Source organism: Sceloporus undulatus, chromosome 5 (genome assembly GCF_019175285.1).
Source record: "Sceloporus undulatus isolate JIND9_A2432 ecotype Alabama chromosome 5, SceUnd_v1.1, whole genome shotgun sequence".
NCBI lineage: Eukaryota > Metazoa > Chordata > Lepidosauria > Squamata > Phrynosomatidae > Sceloporus > Sceloporus undulatus.
This window is the reverse complement of record NC_056526.1, coordinates 85,669,769-85,693,894: the sequence shown is the minus strand read 5'-3', so window position 1 is coordinate 85,693,894 and position 24,126 is coordinate 85,669,769. Positions and strand designations below refer to the sequence as shown.

Genomic DNA, 24,126 nt, shown 5'->3' with positions numbered 1-24,126 from the left:
TCTTCTTAAGGATAGGTCTGATGGCACTGGGCCTGTCTTTTCACTCCCTCCCAGGCCAGATGGAGTCTTATGCCATGAAGGGAGGGCTCTTCTTAAGGATAGGTCTGATGGCACTGGGCCTGTCTTTTCACTCCCTCCCATACAAGATGGAGTCAGATGTTGTTGTTATTGTGTGTGTTAGGTCAGTTTCTGACTAATGGCCACTCTAAGGTAAATCCATCACAGAGTTTTCTTGGCATGTTTCTTCAAATGAGGTTTTCCATTGCCTTCCTCTGAGGCTGAGAGAGAGTGACTTGCCCAAGATAGGTTTCCATGATCAAGCAGACATTCGAACCCTGCTCTCCAGAGTCATAATCCAATGCTTAAACCACTATACCATATGGATTCTCATGGATCCATCTAAGTTGGGTTTCCTTTTTCTTGTCTTGCTCACTGTCTGTGTTCGCTGTATTCCTAATTTCCAGAATTTGAAAACTGACTTTTAAAAAGTACTTTGTTGCTGTTATAGGTCCAAGGCCCTCAAAGTGAATAGTAACTATCATCTTTGCCATTTTAAAAAGTAATATGTTACACTCTCGTTTCTCAAAGTAACTTGCTTTTAGTTACTCCAGGAATATGGAAGTATAATAAGGCTATATTCTGATTAATTGATATAATTTACATGCTGGCATCAACCATATTTGGCCAATAACATTCTGCCATGTTCTTTTGCCCCCAGGCCAATATGTATTTATTGCTGCCTCAGCCATTTTATAGGGAGTATTTTATATATAGATATAGATATACACATCTATAGTGTATACTGTTTTTTTTTTGTCTGTGCTGTAACAGTTTATGGTGAAAGCTGGCCAAAAAGAAATCTTTAATGAATATATTTATGCCATAGTTTGCAGTCACTGCTGACTCAACATGTTGAGCCATTATATTTCCATATAGCTTAACACTGTTCTCATTTTCTAGGTTAAACAATAATCAAAATTGATTCTTATATTCAGGGAATTATCCTCTAGCAGGAAAAGCAGAGAAATACAAGCCCCCAAAAATGGAAATCAATATTTGCTGGTGGGGGCCATTAAAGGGAGCTACAATGGTCTGAAATATTCAGTACACTGGTACCCCGGGATACGAACGCGCCGCGTTACGAATTTTTCGGGTTACGAAAAAAAACATTTAATTAATTATTTCCGGGTTACGAAGGTTTCCCCGGGTTGCGAAAAAAAGCCGGCGCTATTTTAAATGGAGCCGCGGCGGAGCCGCGGCTTTTCCCCATTAGCGCCTATGGGGATTCGGCTAACGAAAGACTTCCGGGTTACGAAAATGGCGCCGGAACGAATTAATTTCGTAACCCGGGGGACGAGTGTAGTAGGTACTGAGGAGAAAGGAGAAAGTCATCTTCCCGATTATTGCTTGTTAACACCCACAGGCACTTGCAAACAGAATACTGTTTCCGAAAAGTGATTCTTATACTTTGGAGTATCCAGAGTAAAAAAAAAATATACATCTCCTAAGGTGTTTTTTTTTCCTACAACAACTTTAAGTAACTTAACTGCATGAACTTGACAAATTGTTGGTGAAAGAGCTGCAAGTGTTTGATTGTGTGTGTATCTGTGTGTCTCCGGTTGCATATCAGTACCTTGAGAAATATCTTTAGTGCTACAACTGTTAACCCTATTACTTCTGCCAGGTATATTTAGTTTCATTGGAGATCATCCCCACTTGAAGGAGACTGGACAATTTCAGTGTCTTTTTATGTCAGAGCTGGCAGTTCCTGGTGGGTGCAAATTGCTCTGAAACACACAAAAAATACAAGAAGATCAATGAAGATTTAGTGCATGGTTGAACAGACTCTTAGATGTTTGTGATGTTCTGTACACAGTTGCTTGTTTTATAGGATGGATGATCTGGCAGCTGAGTTTTTGATGATCTGGCAGCTGAAAATGGTTGTTGCTTTGTCCTCCCAGGTAATGTTTCCAGAGTGTTATTAAAATTTTGAATGATACCTATGGGAATTTAAACACACCTTTGAACATTATAAATCTGCCCTTTGTTTTATCACAGTTAATCTATTACCACTCAGTCTGTGTTCAGTTCTTCCTACCTCATAACAGGGAATGTGCTCTAAAGTACTGACTGGGGAAAATAGGTCTGTGATCCCTTCTCAGGTTATTTCTGGGGGGGGGGGGGGTCGGCTAACCAACTTTTTAAACCCGCGAAATATATATTGCCCTTTTTTTTAGCTGGGGGGATCTGCCCCCCCCCCCCCCCCCCCGGCATAAAAAATGCATATGCTCGAGCCCCATTGAAAGTAATGGGGCATGCGGCGGCAGCAAAGCAGTGCGCGTGTGCCATGGGTGCATGCCCCATTAATCTAAATGGGATATGCTGCTCCTTGTGCCCCATGCTCTCCCGCACGGCTTTCAGCATATGCTGAAAGCCACGTATAGTGCGTCCGCATATGACGTGGGCGTACTGTATTATGAACATTTATCCAAAAGCCATATGACCTACTGAAGGATACTCTGAAACCATGAAATCAACCACCACACTGTTTATCTAGGAACAAAACAAAAACCAATTTCTCTTCAAAACAAGATGTACAGGGGCATGCACATGAGCATGAAAGAGAATATTATAGAATCATATGACTGGAAAGGCCTGGCCTTGTACTTTTTAATAGCACATCAAATAAAATTCTGCCACCTTCATTTTTCAATACATTCACAAATTTGCCAGCATTAGGGACAAGCTACACATACACAAAAAATGCAGGCCACCTCTGAATTGGACATACAGTATGACATAGCATGCTTATTAGTGTCATATTAAGACACATATGTCTGTGAGGCAAAGAGCCAATGTGGTATAGTAGTTTGAGTGTTGGACTACAACACTGGAGTCCAGGGTTTGAATCCTCGCTCAGTCATGATAACCCACTGGGTGACTTTGGGCAAATCTCACTTTTTCAGCTGCAGAGAAAAACAAAGGCAAACCCCCTCCCCTTCTCAACAAATCTTGCCAAAAGAGATTTGCTTTAGGCTCCCCACAAGTTGGAAATGACTTGAAGGCACACAACAACAAGATCAATATCTCGGAGGCAGCCACATGAAGAGTGGTATATAAAATTGTCTTCAGAACTTGGAACGTTATTTAGAAAAAGAAATCTAGCCTATTACTTGTTGCTTTTCCCTTTTCACTCTAGGTCCTTGTGTTACTTCTTGATATGCTGTAAGAATATTCTCAAGTTTTCTCATCTTCTATAAACGAAAGTGTGTTGACACACTTGACACTGTCGAAAAAAATGTCAGCTCCATTTTTCCTCACTTCTGGACTTTTTTTGTGAAAATTGAGTATGAACATCAAAGAATTGTAAAAAGTATTTTTCATACAAGCCATTGTTTTGTGCCCCTAACTATGCTTTTTTAAATAAAACAAACTCTTTGTGACTTGTTTGCCCAAAAGTCCCAAATTTTGAAAAATGATTGGGAAAGATCACACACACACACAAAAATTTTTGCCCAGCAAGAAGAATATGTTCAATATTATTCAGTCTTGCAAGCAACGAATGAAAGTAAAGGTAACAATTTACATGCTATCTGTTGGGGGCAATACCCCTTGAAATACTCCTTGCATTGGTCATCAGGAATACATACACAGCCATTGTGTGGAGAAAGTGGGGGGGAATTATGTCTTTTACAATGGGCCCTTCGTTTCTGCTGAGGTTTGGTTTGATCATATGGGTCCTCAAGTCACATTAAATACAATGGTGGAGTAAAATGGTGCCCACTACATAAAATGGTAAAATCAAGGTTTGCTTGTTGTTGGTTTTTTTGGAGTGTGTGTGTGTGTGTGTGTGTGTGTGTGTGTATAAAAAATATATTCAAGCTGTGGTTGGTTGGATCCATAGATACCGATGGCTGACTATACCTTCATATTGTATAAGGTGGTTGTAGGGTGTAAGTAGCTGTACAAGCTTCTTGTATTGTAAGTGATTATAGTATATGGTATAATGCTATTGTAATGGAGTGATCCTTTGATATAGCCCCCTAAGTTTTACCCTTGACTTATCCACGGGTCATATCAAAATCCATGATTTTTAACTTTCCCTCAACTTATACATGAGATAGACATGTACAGAAGTATATATGGTAAGTGGGATGGATTTAGCAAAGGTGTTGAGAGAGAAAAAATATCTGAGCACAAGATAGGGGTGCTACTGAAGCAGAGCCTTTGGGGACAGAATTTATCACTACTCCTGTAACTTACCAATCATCTAGAAATTAGACCCAGTCTACAAAAGCTTATGCTACAACTTGCACAGTTAGTCACAACAGTGCTACAAGAACCCTTTGCTTTATGTGTCTTACCATCACTCCTACCATATTCAGACAGCCTGCACCTGAACTTTCCTGGAACATATTAAAATGCATTTCATTTTCCAAATTTAGTACAATATGAACTTGCCTTACCATCTATTGCAGCAGAATGCCCCAAACATCATGGTTCAGTGTATAGGAGAAACTGAACCTAGGACTATAGTGGTAATCCCTAGTTGAAAAACCAGATGTGACATCACTAGGGTTGATGTCACTGGCTATAGTTTCCCACAAAGGGCTGCTGGGATAGTGGTACATTGCCCTGATCCCCCCCCTCACACACACAGCTGCCTTGCTTCCCTGTCCCTAGCTGTTCTCTCACCCAGACCTAGAATGGGTGGGTAGGTAGTTAGGCAAGTGAGGCAATAGAAGAGGATAAAAAGGAAACTAAGGGTTTTTTGTCCGGGCTTCTCCATTACCTTGGCTCCCTTGGCCAAGATTGCCACAGCTGCAGAGAATCTGGAATGGATGTGCCTTCCCCTGCCTTGGCTCCTTCAGCAAAGAGACCCATGGACATGAAGAAGCCAGAATGGGTCTGTTCCCACCCCTTCTTGTTCACTATCTTCCCTCCCTTGGCAGAGGGAACCATGGCAGTGGAGAAGAAGAGGTAGTCTCCGGCAGCTGTAACAATCTGCTTCTGCTGCCCAGCAGCCAGCTGGGCACAATGATGGCAGGAAGGGGAGAAGTCTGTGGTGCCACATCTTTCCTAGCTAACAGCACACACACACACACACACACACACACACACACACAAGGCATCTGGAAAAAACCAATTAGAGAAGAATCATAACATGGTTTTCCCCCATGCAGGAAAGGAATATATGGCCCTGTACAGACGGGCCCTTTGCGGTGTCATGGTGACATGCTACAGACGGGCCCTTTGCGGTGTCATGGTGACATGCTAGGGTTGCCTCAGGGCAGTGCGTGCACACACCCTGCAACCCTAGCATGTCGCCATGATGCCATAGCTGTGCAGCACCGTCCAGACAACACACACAGCTATGACGTCACCGCTGCACGGCATCTAGATAGATCCACGCAGCAGCAACGGTGGCACAAAAAGTAGTCGCTTTTCAGCACTCCTTTTTTTGTGCAGCCACACCGCACAATTTGGTTGCTGTGGTGCAGCTACGCAAAAAAGAGGTGGCTACCGGCCGCCTCTTTCTGGAGGTCTGTACCCTGCCTATATGTATGTATATATATAAAAAACCATGAAGCTGATGTTCTACAGTTAAATTGCATTTGGCATTATTGACAACCTGCATGTGTTTCCTGTTACTTGTGTTGTCAAAGTTCATCGTGCTCTAAAAAAGAAAATGTAAAATCTCTTATTTTGAGGATTTGTATTCCATTTCAGCTGAAGAATATTTTTTTTAAAAAAGCAAAAATAAAACTCCCACCTTATCTATTCAAATAGAAAGGATTAACAAACACTACTACCACTGCTACTTTTAAAGAATGGTATGAAAAGTGGAAGTGCACTTTAGAGGCTCAATGTTCCGTATCTAACAAAGGGAGACAACTGAATGAGATGCATAAAAGCTGTATTAGCAAATGCATGCCTTGGCCTAGCTGTGCCATGATCATTCACTAGTTTCACTTGATGTAGCTTTTTTTCACATACTACAGAACTGGAAGCCAACTTTAACAATCAGCAGAATCTGTCTGAACAGCACTTACTGGATAGACCACTTCACACTACAAAGCACCCTTTCCAAATATGTGCCCACCAGATATGTTAGATCACAGCTCCCATCTTTAGCAGCAAGCTGGAGTAGATGATTTTCCAATAGAAGAATGCCTGTTTTGGTTTCCCCACATAAATGCACAACCTTATTTTTAGATAAACTTTTTTTTCTAATATGAAATGCTGAAAAAATTGCAATAACTGGAGAGAAAGAAAGGTAACACACCCCTCCACCTCACACACATACAATCTTCCTAGGCACTGATGCTACTTCACAGCAGATGTGAAGAAAGTGCAGCCCATAAAATTGTGTCTAAGTGGCTTTCCTCTAAAAAAAAAAAAGATGAATTGCAATCATTCACTTAGGTATAAAAAGTACCAGTGTGCACTCAGAGATCTAATGAGTCCCATTGTCTAAGAGTTATGTTTTGTCAATTTTCAGTCATGGCCCAGACTGCAACCTGTATTATCCAATGGCACCCATTAAGAATTGATATTGGTCTATTAGCTTCATCCTCTCCAACTGTCCTGATTTGCCTGGGGTAGTCATGTTTAATCCTCTGCAATCCCACTTTTGAAACCACTTTTTAAAAAGTTTTAATTATTCCTTCTCTTCCACTTTCCTTTTTATACTTAGTTAACTCAAAAGAGGAAGACAGAGGAGGAGTATAATCTTGCCCTTCCCAGTAGAGACTTAGGCAAGAGCAAACTGCTGCAGCCTCTCCTGTTTTAATAAAGGTTGCCATCTTAACCATACTCTGGTGTTGCTTAACCATGCTCTCATTTGGTTACATGTGTCCCAATTTTCATTTGTGAAATGTTGGAGGTTGTGGAGCTTTTATTTCCCCTCTGTGAATTCTGCTTTTTTAAAATGTTTGCAATGACAGAATAGTATTGAGAATTGATTTGAGGGGAGCAGAGGGGAAAGGGAAGGAGAAGAGGGGTGGTGGTCCTATTTTTTTAACCCTCCATTTCAGTGTTTCTTGCCTCTTCTCGATGTGTCTTCCCCATGTTATTCTGTAAGCTGACAACAAATTAAGTGCCTGGTCTCTTCGTATCAAATATTGCTGTATTTCATGCCTCATTTCTCAAAAGTATCACATTAATATATGTATAATATACATTTTATGGCATCACATTTTTCTATCTCATATTTCAACAATTTGAAGGCAAATAGTTATATATATATTCCTGGCAAAAGAAGTACAGAGAAATGTATTTTCTCTCAGTCTTGCATTTTATGACTGGCCATTGACTTGAAGATGTTACCCCATTTAACTCTGCATTGTTTCCAGAAAGATAATGTTGTTGTGGGTAGCTGATTTTTCAAAATAACAATATTTTGTATTTATCAAAGTACTTGAAAGTGGCATCTTGGTTGTTAAGGAAACTGGGAATCTATTATTTCAAAAATGATGGTGACAAATAAATTATTAGCTTAGGGCTATACTTATACCAATTGCTACACTGGAAGTCTTTAATTTTCTTTAAATTTATTGTTTGTGGAATTTAATTTCAGAATTTAACCTCATAATAACATCCTCTTTCTGGAAACAGTATCAAAGAATTTGTAATATGCTCTGAATTAAAGAGCATATTGCAATTAACCATATGCAAGGATTTGTAATTTGCTCTCCCATGATATCCTTGCAAAAGAGCTAGTAAAATGTGGGCTAGACAACACAATTATTAGGTGGATTTGTAATTAGCTGACCAATTGAACTCAAAGGGTGCTCACCAGAGGCTCCTCTTCATCCTGGAGAGAAATGACTAGTGGGGTACCACAGGGTTCTGCCATGTTTCACTGCTATTCAACATCTTTACCAATGAGCTGGATGATGGACTAGAGGACATGCTTATCAAATTTGCAGATGACACAAAATTAGGAGGGGTAGCTAATACTCCAGAGGACAGTATGAGAATTTAAAATGACTTTAACAGATTAGAGAGTTGAGGCAAAACTAACAAAATGAATTTCAACAGAAATGTAAGGTCCTACACTTAGGCAGAAAAAAAATGAAAGACTGAGATATATGATGGGTGACACCTGGCTTGACAACGGTGCATGTGAAAGAGACCCAGGAGTCTTAGTAGACCACAAGCTAAACATCAGCTAAATATCAACAGTGTGATGCAGCAGCTAAAAAGCCAGTGTGATCCTAGGATGCACCAATAGGAGAATAGTGTCTAGACTTAAGAAAGTAATATTGCCACTCTGTTTTGCTGTGGTTAGATCTCAGCTGGAATACTGCATCCACCACAACTCAAGAAGGATGTAGACAAGCTGGAGCGTCTCCAAAGGAGAGCGACTAAAATGGTGAAAGGTCTAGAAACCATGCCCTATGGGGAGAGATTTAGGGAGCTGGGTATGTTCAGCCTAGGGAAGAGAAAATTAAGAGATGGCATGATAACCAAGTTTAAATATTGGAAAGGATGTCATCTTAATCATGAAGCAAGCTTGTTTTTCTGTTGATCTAGGACATGAGACAAGGGATTCAAACTACAGGAAAAAATATTCTACCCAACATTAGGAAGAACTTACTGATGATAAAAGCTGTTCTATAGGGGAACATGCTACTTTAGAGTGTGGTGGAGGCTTCCTCTTTGGAACTTTTAAAACAAAGACTAGTTGGCCATCTGTCGGTAGTGTTTTGATTGAAATATTCTGTGCAGAAATGCTGTTTTCTTTGCATAAAAGGCCATTTTCTGTGCAAAAATAAAATAAAAAATAAAACATGCCAGTGTTGTACAGAAGGCTCCAAATTGTAAATAGTCTTTTAAAATGGTGCAGTTTTCAAAAACTTTCCTACAATGGGAGGAAAATTGTTATAATTACTAGTGGCTTCCTTCATGAAAAAAATAGTGAAGAATTTTATCCATCTTTCTCATAACCCATCTAGTGTTGAAACCTTCAAATCAGCCTAAAACCTGTTTCCTGAGAATGGAATGGTATCAAAGGAAGCCCGTAGGTGTTGCTTTGTTTTGGTTTCACTTAGTTCATTCCAGTCATGCTATTCATTTAAATTTTAAAAGAACAATACATGCTGGGTATGTAGCCACCCAAGTACTTCATGTAAAGGTTATGCGTCCTTGTGGCAGGCTTGCCTGTAGCATTCGTTCTGAGGTAAAACATGTGAAATGGCAAAAATAAACATTTAGCCCAACAACATCAACAGCACCCAAACCTTTGCCCTTTTTTGCTCAATAATAATTTGAAATGTACAGTAAAAAACATTTATCAGCTTTTGCATTCCATAGATTGCAGTTAAAGCAGAGCCGTTGGACTAAAATTTAGGTCTTCTCTGAGCCATTGACCTGCAGCTGATTGTTGATGATGAGAACCTAATTGATCCAAAAGTAAGTTAGCCAAATTACAGCTCACCTGTTTAGCTGTGGCCATGTTTCCAACAAGCAGCATATGAGAAAATGATGCAGAGATAGTTAGGGAAGCTTTTGGCTAGTTTCTCGGCTATATGTTGGAACCAGGGAGGAGAATCTCAACTGTTTTTGTCTCACTAAAAGAACTTAAACATCATTTTTTATCTCACTGAAAGCACCTGAGCTGCTGCCCTTTACTAAACAGCTTTAGGTAAAAGGCGATTAATTTAAGTTCAAGCTACACTGTTCTGTGCTTGGCTTCTGGCTGTCTTTGCCAAAGCAGGTAATTGGAGGTGCCAAACCAAAGGATAAAGAAATCCCGCTAAGACTCACCAAGAGAGGTTTAGCAACTCTCAAAAGAATGATTACCTTTCTGCTTTACTGTCACACTGCATAACAACTCTAAAGGCATGTTCTACATACAAATAGCCAGGTGAGTGGGATAAGTATGCGACATAGGAAGCTAAACATGCAGCCTGTGTCATTTCAAATGATACCCTACTGAAAATTCATCATTTGTCCATTGAGCATTGTTCAGTTCTGAGAATTTTTTTTACAGATTGGGTAATGCAACTTCAGAGTAAAATAACATAGGCTGCCATGGAATTTACATATGGAAATCAAGGTTTATTTTGTTGTCAAAAGCTTGCAGAATGGAGGGGGGGGGCATAATTAGTTCTGAATTTGAGATGAAGTTCTAATTTACCTGAATGTGACAGTGTGTTTCATTGTGTTTAATTCCACAAGGCTTGTGGACACAACTGTAGAGAAAGAAATGTGGCATGTTAGTAAAGGAACAGAAGAAGCAGGATGGGGTTTCTCTATAGGTGCAAACTTACTTGCATGATGAGTCCACAATATTAGTTAGTACATTTCTCACCATGTTGAATTGAACCATTCAATATCTGAGATACTGTCAATCAAAGTAATTGTTGGGGTGATACAAAACATGGGCATTAAGTGCAACCATATTTTGTTGAGTATTGTGTTGTATTCAAAGCTACATAACTCCTTTAAACTACATGTTTGCATTCCATTTAGTTTTGGTTTAATACCAAGTTGTGACAGAATTCCAAACAAATTCCATAATGTGAAACAATTAATATGGAATTGGTTGAGACCAAAACATGATCAGATGATAGTATGCCCTGCTGGTGTGGATACTAAACTAATAGTAATTAAGGCCAAGCTGGTAAAATAATGTAGGTAAAATAATGCTGGTAAAATAATGTAGCAATTCCTTCATGTTCAGTACTGAATGCTAGGGAATGGAAACAATATTTGTAAATATTTGAATCCAGGATGAAAAATGGGATTTCCCTGGAGTGGGATTGCAGTATGAGTCCTGAATGGTAAACTGTGGCCGGTTACAGACTGGCAGTTTAGTGCGTGTTCGCCACGCACTAGGGTTACGAAAGGGCGGTGCTTCCGCACCGCCCTAACCCTAGTGCGTGGCGAACACGCACTAAACGGCGGCGGCCCTTCCGCACGGCCGCCGCCGTGAGTACGTCATGGCCGCGCCGCCTCTAGACAGGGCGGCGCGTCCATGACGTAGTAGCTCCGCGCCAGGGCGCTTAGTGCGCCCTGGACACGGAGCAGGAAGGAGCTCCATTTCGGAGTTTCTTCTGGGTTTAGTCCGCTGGGCGCAGCCGTCTGAAGGGTGTCCTTGGGGCTTGAAGCCGCTTCCCCGCAGCCCGAAAAGCGGCAGATCGGGGCCTCAGCGGCTGCCGGTGTAGCCGCTGAAGCCCCGATACTCCGGGGAAAGGGGCGGGGCCAGACCGCCCCAAATTGGCGGTGTATATCCCGCCTGTGAGGACTTTCATGAGTCTGGGATAAAAATTGTTACATTATGTGTTCAAAGCATTTTTCTTTACTTTCCTCCTTTTACCTGTCTCCTCATCCACCATTTTCAGCAAGTAGAAAGAGACATGGCTGCTTGTTCTCCCTTATTGTATTGCATCATCTCTATTTTTTTTTAGAGGAGACAAAGAAATCCCTTTTCCATCTGCTTGTAGCAATCACTAGTCTCCTGCTTTTCTGCCTTGCTGTTTTAGAATGTTACCGAAATAAGGACCATAGAGATAGAAACTTTATGAAAGGATCATCAGGGGCACCCATGAATTTCATCAAATAGAGCTCTGTGTTTTACAGAAAATTGGCCTTAGCTTTCCTGAATCACACACATTATGCATCCTTTTGAGATAACAATTTAGAGTTTGATAGAATTCAAAGGTAGCTTCCTTGTATGTCTGTCAAGTAATAAACAATGAAGAATCCTTTACAAAGTTAAATTCCTGACCCCTGTGTTAAATGTTTAAATGCCCATAATTTCTTAAGAATTTAACCCAGGGAATGCACACCTCTCCTATTACATTTGTGGATCTTTTTTTAACCCTGTGAATATTATTATTATTAAGGTCTTGAATGCACTTTTGGCAAAGATAATGGGGGGAAAGATGTTTTATGGGTCAGGAGCTGAGCTAACAATGAGCTGCTTTGTAGATGGGTTTAATCCTCGGTCAGAGCTGTTCTTGAAAGTAGATGCATTGTGGATGGACTTGGGAGTTTGCCAATTTGACAAAGACAGCTCAATTAACACTCTGGTTGCTTGTCTACAAATCATGATATTACATCCAAGAGCCATGAATGGAAGGGAAGTTGCCATTAGCACCACTCTGCAAATGCTTGCATGAACCCTGGTGAAGGAGCACAGTCTTTGCAATTGCTATAGTAGATTCCTTTGGTAAAGGTTCTTGTTGTTTCCACTTGCACTTGGATCCAGTTTGCTTTCATACACATTTTGGTGGAACATCTAAAACAGCCATTTGAGCTGGTTTCCAAATGTGAAAGTTCACCTTTGGATCAAAGGCATGTAATTTTACTATAAAACTACTCAGCCGATCAGTCCTTGCCACCTAGCAGCATTTTTAGAATATTAATTCATTTATGTAATACGTATCCCACCTTTGCACTAAAAATAGTGCTCACTACAATAAAAATGGGTCAGATGAAATATGAAGTACTAACAAAACGTAGTTAAAACATACCAGTTAAAGCACAATTTAGAACATCTGTATTGGAATGATGCTGAAGTCATGCCAGTTTGCACTTGTACTTCATCCCAATATGACGACATATTAGCAAACAAGTACAGGAAGCTGCCTTGTACCAAAAGAAATCATAGGGCCAGCTAAGTCAGTATTGTCAGCAATCACTGACAGTGGTTAGCTAAACGTCTTTCCCAGCCTTTCCTTGAGATCTCGGGAACTGTTTTGGGGATGTTTTGCCTGGAAAGCATGCACTTTGTCACTCAGCTACAGTCATCCCCAAATTCTCCACTTCAGCGCCATCATCTTTAATGTTGCTTCCAGAACTATCTTTTTTTAACATTTCAAGGAATAGCTTCACTTAGGAAGGTCCAGATGAACACTCTAAACATAAGCATAGAGAAGAATGCCACAGTATTGTTGCAGCAACTCAGTTTGTGTATACACTAACTCGATTTGATCACCTTCAGAAGTGGGCAGAGACGCTGGTAAGAATTCATGTCATAGGGGCAACATTTATATGAAACACAATGGTTTATCTGTAGCTATTGCATGTAAGGCGTGTAATGTATCAACTGTGTAGCCCATTTTCTCATTACAACTCTTGCCTACAGAAGGATTTCTAAATTTTTATCATGGTGTGTTTTACTCCACAGCTTTGAACAAGTATCATAAACACCTTGGGGCTTTGTGCCTTGTAATACATATCAAATCAGTTTCCTTGAAAATAACATTCACCATGTGTGCCATCTGGGAGTTTAGAAGAGCAAGACAAATGTAGAATTTCTCTGTTTTATGTCCCTCTGACAGAGGTAAAGGCGAATATCCTACCAGTGTTAGTTCTTGTGACGATATTATCGTTATGTAAAGTGGGAAAGTGAACAAAAAGAGCTCATTACATATTGTGAACGTTTGCTGTGGAAAGGTGTACGCAAGGTCATACTGAGGTCTCATCTGATGTTTATTAAAGATTAGCAATCCAATTCTGTAGGAGCCCTCTGGCAATATTAAAGCATGATAAGCATTGCCTACATATGTCAGTAAGAAGCTGTTTCAGCTGCAAAATGTGCACTTGCTTTTGGCACGTGTCCTGCAAAACCACAGAGCATGGCATATTTAGGAGATTAGAGTTCATCTTTCTTCTTGCTACAATCTGAATAAAAGATACTTTTTCCTGAACTCTTTATTTACATTGGTTTATTTTTCTCTGCAGTTGGGAAACGACACTGTAGGGCTTTCTATTTTATCAATTCAAGCAAGCTCTGGCTTTATTTTAGCCTTTTTACAGTGGAATAACACATCCTCAAACTACAGATCACCTTGCCTCCAGATAGGTTTTACCTGTACATGAGACTGGAACTGCAAAGTCTCCGGGGGAAAATCGTGTTTTAAAAAAGTGTTATTTCACTGAAAATACTCCATATCTGCTGAACAACCATATTGCAGATATCATGGTAGGAAAGGGAGGGGAGGTAGTTCAGCTGTCCTAGCTACAAACTACTATACATTCAGTGCTTGGAAAATAAACTGTTGGCTTGTCCAGACAGGCCAAAAGCTTCAGGAGTTGTTACCTGTATTTATCAGGATTTTTAAATTAAAAATAATAATGTACCTCCTGTCTCAGTCTGGTTTTCATGAATTTTCAGAACCAGTCATGACTTTTTAAACCTGGGGCTAGCAAGCATTTTTTTTGTTTTCCCTTATGTTTGGAATTTCTAGTACAGGCAAAGTAAATGCCAGTGTTTCTCTCCTTTGTTTCAGTACCTCTCATCAGTGGCATCCCTAGGTTGGTTGGTGTCACCCGATGCAGTAATTCATGGTGCCATCCCTCATTGACCTCCTCCCATTTCACAACAGACAGAATCCTTAGTAATGCTTTCCTTTGCATTAATGTTACTATAAATCATAATTCCCATATAGCACTGAGTGTAATTCTAATAGTTATGACATAAACAACTAGCAAAATTAAGATTATACCTTCAAATTACAATATCATATGCACAAACTAAATGTATTTACATATGTGTGGTGAAGATTTGGTTAAAATGTGAAGTTCTGAAAGAAAATTTTAAATGTCAATTTTTGTTTTAAAAAATAAAAATTGAAATTTTGAAATTTGAATTTTAAAAAATTCTGGGGCCTCTCTTTTCTCTTCCCACTGAGCTTCACCCCATTCCTACTATCTTTTAAAGCATTTTAAAGGGAAGCAAATGAATACCATAGCCTACTGCAAAAAAAAGTAGGTGTTTGAGGAGCAGTGGTGTCACCTCCACTTAGGGTGCCACCTGATGTGGTCCACACCCCTGGCACCCTCCTAGTGATGCTACTGCCTCTCATACTCCTTGGTAGTCCCAGTGATGACAGGTTGAATCGGAGTGTGACTTTTACAAAGCCCCTTTCCTCTGATTTTCCTTCCCTCATTACATTTCCAGTTACCAGACAGAGCATTTCGCTGTCCCTCCGGTTCCCTGCTTTTCTTTCTTTCTTTCTTAACAATTGTGATGTTGAAGTAGTATAGCTTCAGCTATACTTTACTTTAGCACTCCAATAACTGCATTTTTAACAAAAAAAAATAATAATAATGTGCAAAACTGGCAATGTAGCTACCATGTAAGAAGTGGAGGTGGGTGTTGATTTCAGGGGTTGACAGGGAAAGAACGAAACCCTGCCCACAACACAGATACCTACTCTTCAAATAGAAAAAAAGAAAAGAGTGTGTGAAGCCCTGATGTATTTAGGGCATGACTGGATGTATGATCAGGAACAACCCATACAAAGTATGAAAAGCAGAATCAGAAGAGCCTGGCATTTACCAAAAGTGCCCATCTGGAGGAGCTTTATGCATACCTCCAGTTCTATAGCAAGACATTTTGCTGCTTCAGGCAGAACAGCAAATGGTGTCTCTGAATGCATAGTGCAACAAGGTCAAAGCTACCCAAGTTATTTTTTGCACTTGAAAGAGAAAATCCCACAAACTGCTCTCCCTACACTTTTCAGGAACAAAACAAGTTCAATTGTTTTCCTTGAAGACAGCCAGAATCGGCTGCCTGGAACAGCAGCCTCCAGTGCTGGCCCTGCCAAGGTTCAGGTACTCACCAGCACTCATAGAATTGCTTGTGGGATGTCACATATGGGGACAATATTCCCAGCCATGATTAATGCTATTGTGGCAGGCTCTCCCCCACCCAGTTTTAAAATTTGTTGCTGTTGTGTACCTTCAAGTAATTTCTGACTTCTGGCAATACTTTTCTGAACTTCTTATGGCGTTTTCTTGGCAAGATTTTTTCAGAGGAGTATTGCTGTTGCTTTCGCCTGAGGCTGAGAGAATGAGGAAATTATCAGACACAGACAAGATAGGGATGGGATCGCTCTCCTGTCCTTATCCCATCCATGACAGATCCTGTCATTATCCTGTCATTGCAGTGGCTTTGCATCAACACAAACTCCTGTTAATGCAAAATGCTGGGCAATACCAGTTCAATGACAAGACAATGACAGGATCTGCACGACATCATGAAAGGCTTTCATGAGATCCCTGTCACTCACACTTTTCGGATGGGATAATGTCCAGATAAACACAACCTGTTTGAAAGTCTTTTCCACAATCCCTTGGGAAGGACGGCATAGGGATGACTTGCCCAAGGTCCAGTGGGTTTCATGGCCAAGCTGGAAATTGAACCCTGATCTTCAGAGTTGTAGTTAACAATCAAACCACTGTGTCATGCTGGCTCTCTAGGGACAATTCCATCATGGCATTTGGATGACTATCAGTTGAATCTGACACACATACAGAGAGAGAACACTGGAAGAGTGGCTCGTTCATAAGCACAATAATTATCCTTGTTTTCATCTTCCTTCACTTTATCAGGTAACCTTATTCATTTGTACAGGTTGTGTACCCCTTACCCAAAATATTTGGGACCAGAAGTGTTTGGATTTTGGACTATTCGCATATACATAATGAGGTACCATATCTTAAAAGACAGGAACCATGTTTAAACATAAAATTCATTTATGTTTTATATGCATCTTATACACATAGCCTGGATCTAATTTTATATATTTTTTAAATAAAATTTTGTGCATGAAACAAAGTTTGTATGCATTGAACCATCAGAAAGCAAAGGTGTCACTATCTCAACCACCCATGGAAAAGGTTTTGGAATCTGGAGGGGTTTTTTTTTGGGGGGGGGGGATTTCAGATCTTCAGAGAAAGGATACTTAACCTTTAAGTTAAGTATCCAGCCATATGCATTTATAAAATAACACATTGAATGTTTAAAACACCCCACATATACTATCTCATTAGACTGAGGAGGATATGGACTTTAACTTGGCACCTGATTTCACATCCCTAGAGCCTCTCCAATACCCACACTTATGTCCAGTTTTATTTTGAAATATGTTTTCATGTTTAGAAGATAGCAAGCAGTGTGGTTTTTGCTATCTAATCACCATTCCCCTGGAAGTAAAAATTGGAAGTGGAGATCCAGGCATTTCTGGGGTCATTTATTTCATTTTTGTGTATGTTTTGGACATTTTCTGCCATTTCCAGGCCTGCATGTGTGGCTTGTGGAGGATGTTGAGGTTTAAAATGTAGACCACCTAAATCTGCAGTGTATATTCTCACAACAACCCTCTTGTAGCCATGACCCCAAGAAAGAATAATGGTTTGCCTTAAAGCCCCTGAATTTTGGTGGCTGAAATAAGATCCTCATTGGAGATTACTCAGTCCGCAGCTGGAGGTTTTGTTACTATACCCTCTACCTTCTCTCAAAAGCCTTGTTCAGACTTTCTTCATCATGTGAATGTGTGAAGGCTGGGGAGAGAGCCAGCAGGCACAAGCCCACTTCCCCCCTTTCCCCACACATTCTGTTTATATGCTGAGAACTGGCATGTTTCCTGCACTGGCCTTTCGGAGTATTGCATTCACTCTCACATTTTAAATGTCTTAGGAACAACTAAGAAACAAAAGGATATATAAATTATATAGCTCTCCCATGTGCATGACATTCTGCTTCCCATCTGTCAAAGAGAGAGCCCAAAGACTGTCACGGTGTCAGCAAATTGAGCATAAAATTCAAGCTGGTTGGAAGTTCCAAGCAAGGAAAAAAAGGAAGGAGTAAAAAGAGAAGTCTTTTGAGGACAAAATGACCCTTAGGCATGGAAAAACAACAGTCCCTCAGCTGACCTCACAGTAAACTCTTATGTCAGGACACCAAAGGATGAAGTCACTAAGATCAGACAGCTTGATCCCTAGTTGTTTCAGCCTAAAAAGACTGTATGTGGGATTTTACATTTTATTTCAGTGCAAACTATTTAAAAAAAACTGGTAACATGCACAACAGATGAATTTAGGGCCTTATAACTAACAAAATCATGCCAGCTTGGAAGTCGTATTAAGCAAGATGGTAGGGTAGCAGAGTCACTGATTGGTGTGACAACCTCTGCCATCCTAGGCTGCATTTACAATGCAGAATTAATGCAGTTCAACACCACTTTAGCTGTCATGGCTCAGTGCTATGCAGTAGCAGAACATGTTACAAACCATCCTGGGCATAAAATACTGTATGAAAACACTGAAATTCTGGACCATGCCAACAACTATCATGTCAGGATGCACAGAGAAGCCATTGAAATCCACAAACACCTGGACAATTTCAACAGGAAAGAGAAAACCCTTAAAGTAAACAAGGTTTGGCTACCAATCCTGAAAAATGGCAAGATGAAGATGCCAGCCACAACTGCTGGTGAAACATCAGGAAGAAACTCTTCTAGAACATGGCCACATAGCCCAAAAACCACACAAAAAACTCTGTTGTTTCTCTTTCCAAACTTCCTTTGTAGTTTTTTTTTCTAGTTCAAGGACCGCTGTTCTGAAGTCTGGATCCACTTATGTTAAGCTACAATTCAAGGACACTGTGATTATCAAAATCAATAATAGTCATATGTAGTTTTCCATGTCACATTGCTTCTATCCTTTAGCCTCTGCTTTCTTTTCTTCCTTCAGGAATCTGAGGAGTTATCCAGACTCCAGAACTGTGGTATTTCATTTGGAAACTCACACAGGGGACATTGTATTATCTTTTTCAGAATTCACATTGCACATGCCTAGTTCTGATCAATCAAACCCATCTTCCCCTCATAACTAGGACTATTTTCTTCTGGACTAATTCATGAACATAGTGAAATGGGGTAAACTGACATATAGCAGTCAGAAAAGGAGGTGGGGACATACAGGTCCTTTGGTTTCCCTTATATTGAGGAAAGACAAGAAGTTGCACAATACTGCAATCTTAGTGAAGCTCTAAGAGAAGATTTTACCAGACATTTCCCACACTCTTAAGACATGTATTTACATCCTAGAAGTTGAGATTCTGTAGGCAAAAAAACCCCTCTTGCTTCTACAGTCACTTGGAATCTCAAGATCAGACAAACCTATTACTATTGGTTTTTAACAACAACCCAGTATTCCAATACAAAATAACAGGTTTCTCCTTAAAAAGCACATTATTATTGAGTGAGTGGATGTCTTTACAACCATCAGTAAGCCTATCACTGTGATTTTGCCTACCAGATTGTTTGATAGGACAGATAGTCATGTAAGACCTGACAAAAACACCTTCATATTTCTAACTAAATTTGGATTTTTCTTCCCTGAATGGTCAGTTTACTTCCAGGGATGGTACCTGAGGCTTGGACTCTGGGGTGAGAAACAAGCAGTTGGGGTTGTTGGAGAAGAACGGGTCTGTGGTGTTGCTGAATTTAGTTGAACATGGGCATGTGGTGCAGAGTTTGCCAAATATCCTGCCTGTTGATATGGTTGTACTAGCTTCTAGACCCTGCAATTCTGTTTGGAAAGAAAACAAATAGTACACTGTTAAGTCTACATGGTGCATGTATCCAAAGGAAAATAAACCCTCTTGCATTAACTCTGGAATTTTTCTCTGGTTGGGGAAATTGGGACGACATGACAAACAATATTTAAAAGCATTTGGGTAATGGCCCTTAGCTATTCACATAGATTTTTTATTATTATTGTGAAGTAGCCTAAGTGGAACAGTGATGCCCTTTAATTGCTCTGAGTAGCTGTGGCAACATTAGAGTTATGAAGTGTTTTAGCAAAAATGCAAATGACATGTTTTTAGAGGGCAATCCCTTTAATTTTAAATAGTGGCTGCTTTCAGCATCCAAATGTGGCAGTGTTATAAATTGTGCACTGCTGTTTAAGTCAGAATAAGGAAGACAGGATGTTGCATTAATTATCACAATTGGTTCATTCATTGTAGCATCATAATTTTTAACCAATGGCATGGAGGAACTGGTTTTGTCCTGCCACAGAACTAGTAGACAGTCCAAGTGTCCCCAAAGTACTTATTAGCAGAATGAGAAAAAAAGTCTCACTACACAGTTATTATAGAAAACAACAAACTTGAATTCTACATATACAGTCTGTATTAAATCTGATGGCATAGGTTCCACTAACATGAGTAGAGATGAGTTGTCAGAGCATGTCAAGAGATTTTAGAATAGTAAACCCATGCTAACAGCTGCAAATGAGCCAAGCCTTGGAAAAGAAATTAAAATATACCGAGTTTAGAAAAGTTGCTTTTCTTGGACTCCAACCCCCAGAATTCCCCAAGGGCTGGATGGGGGAATTTCAGAAGATCTACTCCAGAAAGTACTCTCCCCAGGCTGTGCAGCAGATTCATCATTTTGATCATGCATCATACTGTCCTGTTTGAAAATGGTTCTGGGGAGTGGTATCCCCAAAAACCAGGATGGGTAGGGACTAGAAAGATTAATCACAGTTGGATATGGGAGAATATCAGTCCAAAGGGAATTTGGCATGAGGCTATCTTCAATTTGCAAAGCTCTTTCTTGTCCAGCATAGCAGTTGTATGAGACAGTGGGTTATATTGTCAAGGCCTGATGGTTTAATTGGTCCCTTTTTCTGAAACCAGTCCCACTCCTTTTCTATTAAGGCCTAGAGGGTTGTGGCAGAATTTCTGGATGAGGGATTTTGGAGAAGTAAAGAGATTTTACAATTTTAGTATAGTATTCATGATCATCATCCAGAAGTGTATATCAAATAACATCCTGCAGATGGAACTGTTTATACACATATTTATCCTATGTTACCCTTGCTTCTCCTTTCCCTAATCTGTGGTCCTTATTGTTCCCCTTCCAGTCTACATTTTCATTGTCATGTCTTTAGTGGCAGTGAATTGTCTTTTGCTTATGTCTCACTGTTCTGCAAAATAGTGATATAACACAGCCCACCGCAAAATCTAATTGATCACAATGATGGTGTACTATGGCAAGAGGATTTTGTAATGATAAACTGACAGATCTTTGTGCTGTACACAGCACCTTGCTGAGTCACAACTAAGAATGTGAATGTGGTTGCTTTCTTCCTGTTGTTGTTGTATGCCCTCAAGTAGTTTCTGATTTATGGCAAACCTATCATAGGGTTTTCTTGGCAAGATTTGTTCAGAGATTTGCCTTTGCCTTCATCTGAGCCTGACAGGGTATGACTTGCCCAAGTTCACCCAGCAGGTTTCCATGGCTGAGTGGGGATTTGAATCCTGGTCTACTGAGCCATAGTATAACATTCTAACCACTGGCTTTCTTCTACCCTTCCCAAATATTGCTACTTCCTTCATATGTATATTGTCACCAAGAAACAAGAGTCCAGTCATGATCTCCTCCCTTGAATATGGAGGATTCTGGAGACAAGAATAATTATGATTGAACACACACCTTTAATTATTCTAAGAAGTATAGAATGCTAATCTTAAATGAAACAAAAAATACTTTAGCTTTGACAATGAGACAACACACCTACTAACTACAGGGGCAATGACTGCCTTGTTTTTGTTGGCAGTATGCAAGTTTAGCATCAGACAGAATGGTGTGGCTGTCTCAAATGGCAGATGTCTGGGGAACTGCTGGAAGAGGCGTTCTTTTAGACTGAAGAGTGGGATTAAAATATTATTACTGCTGCTACTATGACCACTAATGCTAGACTGGTGGCTTCCATATCTGTTGGGTGGTGAGTTTTAAAACCTCTGGGTTTTAGACTGAAATCTGAACCAAATTTGAAAAGAGGTGAATTTTTAAAGGAGCTGAGGCTCAACACCCTAAATAGTTCCTCTAAATTTAAAATTAAACCTGGACTAGTGGATTTGCCATCCCATTGACATGAAAGCTATCAGCTGCCACTGCTGATGCTAATATTAATACTGATTTTTTTAAAAAAATGTTGTTATGCAAGAAATTGCCTTATACTGAGACATACTATGATAGATGTTGGTTAGTACTGTTTTCTGCATTGGATGATAGATTTTAGGCAATGGTGTTTCCCAGCTCTCCTTTAAGCCCATTCATACAACAAAAATATAACACTATTTTCCTCGTTAACTGTTGTGGCTATATCCTGTGGAATTCTGGGGCTTGTAAGCCCCAGTGTCAGAGGCACTAGAGGGGTTTTTATTATTATTTTGACTGAGAATGCCCCTCCTTAAACTGCCAATTCCAGGATTCCTTGGGATGTTGACAGGGTAGTTAAAATAGAATCAATGCACAATATTTTTTTCGTGTGAATGGACCCCTAGAAACAGCAAGGATTGGATCTGAGCCTCCTGTATGCAAAGCAGGTACTCTTTCAGCAATCTATAGCCGCTTTAGTGCTTTTTGTCTTGCTGCCTATCAACATTTAAATCATTGTACTGCACCTCCAACATTTGTATTTGCATATGAAGTTCTGTAAATCTCACTGAGCAGAAAGCTAAACCAATAAAATATTTCTGTTAGCAACCTATAGTTTTCAATGAAACCATGCAATAAATCAAACCTGCTATTTGCCTGTCAGATATCAAATGCCCCTTAATATGTTTTTGTGCTTATGTATAATTTGTTTTTTCTCTTTCAATTTAGGCACTACAAGGCCTCATAAGGAGGGGGAAGTCCCTGGTGTGGATTATATTTTCATCACTGTTGAAGATTTTATGGAACTAGAGAAAAGTGGTGCTCTTTTAGAAAGTGGAACATATGAAGGTAAGTGTATTTTTACTGCTTTTCTATAAGTGCCTTAGGATTTTTTTCCAACTGTGTCATAGGATGCATTATCTTGAAATTATGAAAAATGGGATAGCAATGAGGAAAGAGTTTGGTATGTATATGAACAAAAAGCTACACGCAAATTGATTTACTATAATCAGAAGGCATCATTTAACCAATTGAGAGGAAGAGAGAATAACAAGTAAAAGCCAAACCAGTCACTGGCCTGCAAAGCTAGAGGATCTTGAAGTGGAACAGCATCATGTTTTTAATTGTTTGAAATGCGTTTCACTTTATTATACCATACACTTGATCATTGATTAACTTTCTCATTCAGCACATCTCATGGAAAGAAACTGAATGAAAATGCTCTATTGGGGTCAACATTTCACCCCCCTCATTCACACACAGTTCTACCACATCTTTTTACACATGTGATGGCTCTGCAAATTTCATTGTACACTGAGGCTGAATTGACAATTTTAGAATAAGAAAAGAAAGTTTGGTAATGTCAAACATTCTTTTTTTCAAAACTTAAAAAATTATGTAGAAAAAATATCTATTGCTTTGACTAACTGGCACAAATACAGTAGATGGGGAATTTCAGTAATATGTGGATTCACAGTATCTGCTTCCGAGGTAAACTGTCAGCTTAAGGACTCCTCTAAAGTTACTGTTGATTTCCGATATGTCAACCTTGTTCAACATCACAAAAACATGTGTGTGAAAAGAAAATATGTTGTAAGCTATTGAAACAGAAAAAGATCCAAACTATTCCAAAAGTTGTACAACTTGAGGTAAAAGTACATTGGAATTTGAAAATTAGTATTTAAATATGTTCAATATGCTGTAAAGCAGAGCAGAACTGGTGGGGGGGGGGGGATACTGTCTTGAACTACTCTCCGATTCCCCTGCCATTATGGTCACTGTAGCATTACCTGTAGCAGTCAAGGTAATGGCAGTTCTATTCTCTGATATAAAGTATTATAAAGGTTAGTGTGCTGATACACAGATATGCCTTTTGACAAGCACTTTGATCAGTGCAGACTTTTCATCCTGAATTCTGTTCTTTTGTATGAACATCTTTCCTCCCATGTTTATGGTGGCAACACAATGAGAGCCCATTTTCTAGAATCTGGATTGCACTGTAATGTACTCTAAATTTTGGAAACCTGCCCAAAAGCTATAATGAAAATCAGAGGGTGGAATGAAACACTTTATTAAACACTGCATGTGTCCTGAAGACTTGCACTGCATGTGTCCTGAAGACCTAGGACAACAAATACTCCTGGAGAGCTGGGACAGGGTATGGAAGAAAAACTTAAAGTTTACTAAATGTGCCCAGCTAATTGAAAACTACTATAAAGTACTTTATAGATTGGCGTCTTTCACCTGCTCAATTGGCGAAGATGAAGAATAATAAGGATGACAAATGTTGGAAATGAGGACAGAATAATGCTTCCTTCTACCACATGTGGTGGATTTGCGATGAGGCAAGAAAAATTTGGGGAAAGATCCACCTAAAACTTCAGATGGTACTTCAAATAAACCTTGAAAAGGAACCGAAATTATACTTACT

The 24,126-nt window shown here is 39.7% G+C and overlaps 1 protein-coding gene across 4 annotated transcripts in view; it reads left to right on the top strand.

Moving 5' to 3' along the window:
• Positions 1-24,126, top strand: part of MAGI2 (membrane associated guanylate kinase, WW and PDZ domain containing 2) — a 782,933-nt gene that overhangs the window by 388,687 nt on the left and 370,120 nt on the right. For all 4 annotated transcript variants that reach the window (XM_042468280.1, XM_042468279.1, XM_042468278.1 and 1 more), the window contains exon 3: positions 22,425-22,544. In XM_042468280.1, the coding sequence (XP_042324214.1) occupies positions 22,425-22,544 (120 nt within the window). The remainder of the gene's footprint in view (positions 1-22,424; positions 22,545-24,126) is intronic.